The 3,425-nt window shown below is 42.5% G+C and overlaps 1 protein-coding gene across 1 annotated transcript; it reads left to right on the top strand.

Annotated features, from left to right (window-relative positions):
• Window positions 1–422: 422 nt before the first annotated feature.
• On the top strand, window positions 423–818 carry LOC123937175 (40S ribosomal protein S15a-like). Its single transcript, XM_045997800.1, has one exon. The coding sequence runs from the start codon at window positions 426–428 to the stop codon at window positions 816–818; it is 393 nt and encodes a 130-aa protein (XP_045853756.1). The 5' UTR covers window positions 423–425.
• Window positions 819–3,425: the final 2,607 nt, after the last annotated feature.

Raw genomic sequence — 3,425 nt, 5'->3', positions numbered from 1 at the left:
AGTGGGGAATAGGTGCCAAGAGTGCTGCTTGATTCTGAGCTAAAGGATTCACTGAGGGTGGCCTGACCTATCCAGAGCCAATCTGAGAATGGACATGAATGAGCTGAAGCCCCAAAGGGCCAAGCAGGTAGCTCCGGTTGAAATAGGAGCTGATGTTGTAAGACAAGCAATTACTAATTTGTTGACTTGGTCAGCCCACAGTGAGTATGTAATTCACAGTCTACTTTTGAGAATTTGAGGAAGCACTATTAATAATTACACTGTACAATTGGCAAAAAGCAGGACTATGCTGAGCACACCTTGTCACCCTGGTAATCAGGCACCGTGTGTGATGTACACCAAAGTCGCTTTAAATTTACCTTCCTTGATAACTCTGTGCACTCGCCCTTCCTGTCCTCTTTCCGCCGTCTTTCTTTGCCGCCGTAATGGTGCGCATCAATGTCCTGGCAGGTGCTCTCAAGAGCATCAACAATGCTGAAAAGAGAGGCAAACGCCAGGTTCTTATTAGGCCATGCTCCAAAGTCATCGTCCGGTTTCTCGCTGTGATGATGAAGTATGGTTACATTGGCAAATTTGAAATCATTGATGATCACAGAGCAGGGAAGATTGTTGTGAACCTCACAGGCAGGTTGAACAAGTGTGGAGTGATCAGCCCCAGGTTTGATGTACAACTGAAAGATCTAGAAAAATGGCAGAATAACCTGCTCCCCTCCCGCCAGTTTGGTTTCATTGTACTGACAACTTCAGCTGGCATCATGGACCATGAAGAAGCAAGACGAAAACACACAGGAGGGAAAATCCTGGGATTCTTTTTCTAGGGTATACATGCAAATAAAATGCCTTAGTGGAAAAAAAAATTACCTTCCTTTTTGGTAATTCTTCTGTAGTTATTCTTTTAGAATAGTTAAAACTAAGGAACTTGGGGTGTCTGGGTGGCTCAGTCAGTTTAGTGTCTGACTTTTGGTTTTGGCTCAGGTCATGATCTCAAGGTCGTGGGACAAGCTCTGTGCTCAGGAGGGGGTCTGCTTGAGATTCTCTCCCTCTGCTGCTCCCCAGCACACATGCACACTCTCTCTCAAATTAATGAATAAATAAAGTCTTTTAAAAAAATTGTAAGGAAATTAAAAACACTTCAGTTCTTCATTGTTCAAGGAAAAATGAAAAATTTTACAATAATTTTACAAATTAAAGGTATAACAAGAGTCTTTTTCACGTCATTAATCCAAATAAAAAGCCTACTTAAAGTGACTGAGAAAAGTGCCCATGGTAAGCGGTGTTAAAATGAGAAGGAAATGCAACTATGATCTTTACTGAGCAAAACTGCTTGTTTGCTAAGAGTTCTTGAAGAACTCACTCAACTTTTCAGTACCTCAGCTTTCTCATCCGTAAAATTAATTTCCTGTTGCTGCATAACAAATTACCCCAAAACTTAGATGCAGTTTAGCTGGGTAGATTGGCTCAGGGTCCCTTGTGAGGTTGCAGTCAAGATGTCAGTGAAGGCTATGGTCACCTCAAGAGGAGCGCTCAGTTCTGCCCACCATGATCTTCTCCACAGGTGCTCCTGACACAGCAGCCGGCCCCAGAGCAAATGATCCACGAAAAATTAGGGAGAGCAGCCAAGATGATTGCCACCAGGCCTCTTATAACCCAACCTTGGAAGTGATATAACATCATTTCTGCCATGTGCTATTGGTCACACAGTCCACCTGGCACATGTGGGAGGAAAAGAGATACGGGTATGAATACCAAGAGGGAAGAAGTGGGGTCCATCTTGGATGCCGACCACTGGAGGTGCAAATTTCCTTCTTTGGGTCTTTTGTTTTGCCTCAAAAGCATAACAAAAGCTGAGTGGAGAATTGCTGAGTAACTGATGAGTATTCCAGATAGATGTTTGCATTAAAAGTAAAGATACCTGGTGAATTATACATTGCATTATGCTCCTGAAATCTTAGAGAAAGAGGCCATTGCATGGGAACAAACTTTCCTAGCCACTCAGTTATAAATCATACTTTGAGGAACCGTTTGGGGATGCAAGAATGAAAGACAAGAAGCAAAGCAATATACACTACTTGGACACATTTCATTTAGTCAAAAAATTAACTAAAAAGCAAAACTTTAAAAGAGCTCAGCTGAAGACTGGCATGTTTCCTTTTGAGGTGTCTCCTTTTGAGTGACCAGACACAGACAACCACACAGCTGCACAGGACCCAGAAGATAACCTATTCCTAGTCCAGCACCATGGCCTCTGAGGTTATTAAAGTTACATACTGACTCACAGCAGAGGCAAAAACAAACATGGCCTCCAAATTCCCAGTCCAGAGTTTATTTATTTTAACTTTATTTTTATTTTTAAAGATTTACTTATTTATTTGAGAGAGAGAGAGTGTGAGGGTGGGGGGCAGAGGGAGAGAGAAAAATCCTGAAGCAGACTCCCTGTTGATCTCAGAGCCTGTATACGGCCATACCACCCTGAACGCGCCCGATCTCGTCTGATCTCGGAAGCTAAGCAGGGTTGGGCCTGGTTAGTACTTGGATGGGAGATCTCAGAGCCTGACTCAGGGCTTCTCCCCAGGACCCTGAGATTATGACTTGAGCTAAAACCAAGAGTCAGACACTTTACCGACTGAGCCACCTAGGTGCCCGCCTCCAGCCGAGAGTTTAGGCACCGCTTATCAACAGGGCAAACTTGACCTATTTATTTAAATTCTGTTGCCTCAGTGTCCTCATCCACAAAATGGAGAGAGTATTAAAACCAACCTTGTTAAGGTTGTTCTGAGAAGGAAATTAGTTAAGGCATATAAGTTAATATTAAAAAGATGGTTTTTTATTATTAGTGTATTATTCACCATAGTAAATATAAAAACGGCAAACAGGGCTTTTATTTAGCAAAGAATAGTATGGCCTGGCTTATTTCTAAGCCTGGTGTCTAATCTTCTGTCAGGACAGCTGAGCAAGGACTTTAACTGGGTCAGTCACAGAATCTGGTGGCTTATGGAAAGGGTTAAGTTCGAGCCAGAAAAACAAACCCACATCAAGTCTCCAACCCAAAGGAGTCTAAGAGAATTATCAGTAGGCATCTTGGAACACAAGAAGGGAAGGGAAGGGAAGGGAAGGGAAGGGAAGGGAAGAGAAGAGAAGAGAAGAGAAGAGAAGAGAAGAGAAGAGAAGAGAAGAGAAGCAACAAATTCAAGTGGACAAGCAGGAGATAGGTGTGTATTCATTCCTGTGATGGGACAATAGTTTCTGGAATGACTTTTGCATATTCCTCATTCATGCTTTTGTGGGAAATCCAGGTTTTTAAATTTTATTTTATTTTAAAAGATTTTATTTATTTATTTGAGAGAGAGGGGGAGAGCATGTGTACATGGCGGGGTAGGGGCAAGAGGGAGTGAAAAGGAAAAGCAGACTCCCTGCTGAGCAGTGAA

This window comes from Meles meles, chromosome 2 (assembly GCF_922984935.1).
Source record: "Meles meles chromosome 2, mMelMel3.1 paternal haplotype, whole genome shotgun sequence".
NCBI classification, from domain to species: domain Eukaryota; kingdom Metazoa; phylum Chordata; class Mammalia; order Carnivora; family Mustelidae; genus Meles; species Meles meles.
The sequence above is the reverse complement of the archived record's forward strand: the minus strand, read 5'-3'. Positions and strand labels throughout refer to the sequence as shown.

Bases quoted from the DNA above. Each gene is read 5' to 3' on its own strand.
- LOC123937175 (XM_045997800.1), top strand. From the start codon at position 426: ATGGTGCGCATCAATGTCCTGGCAGGTGCTCTCAAGAGCATCAACAAT.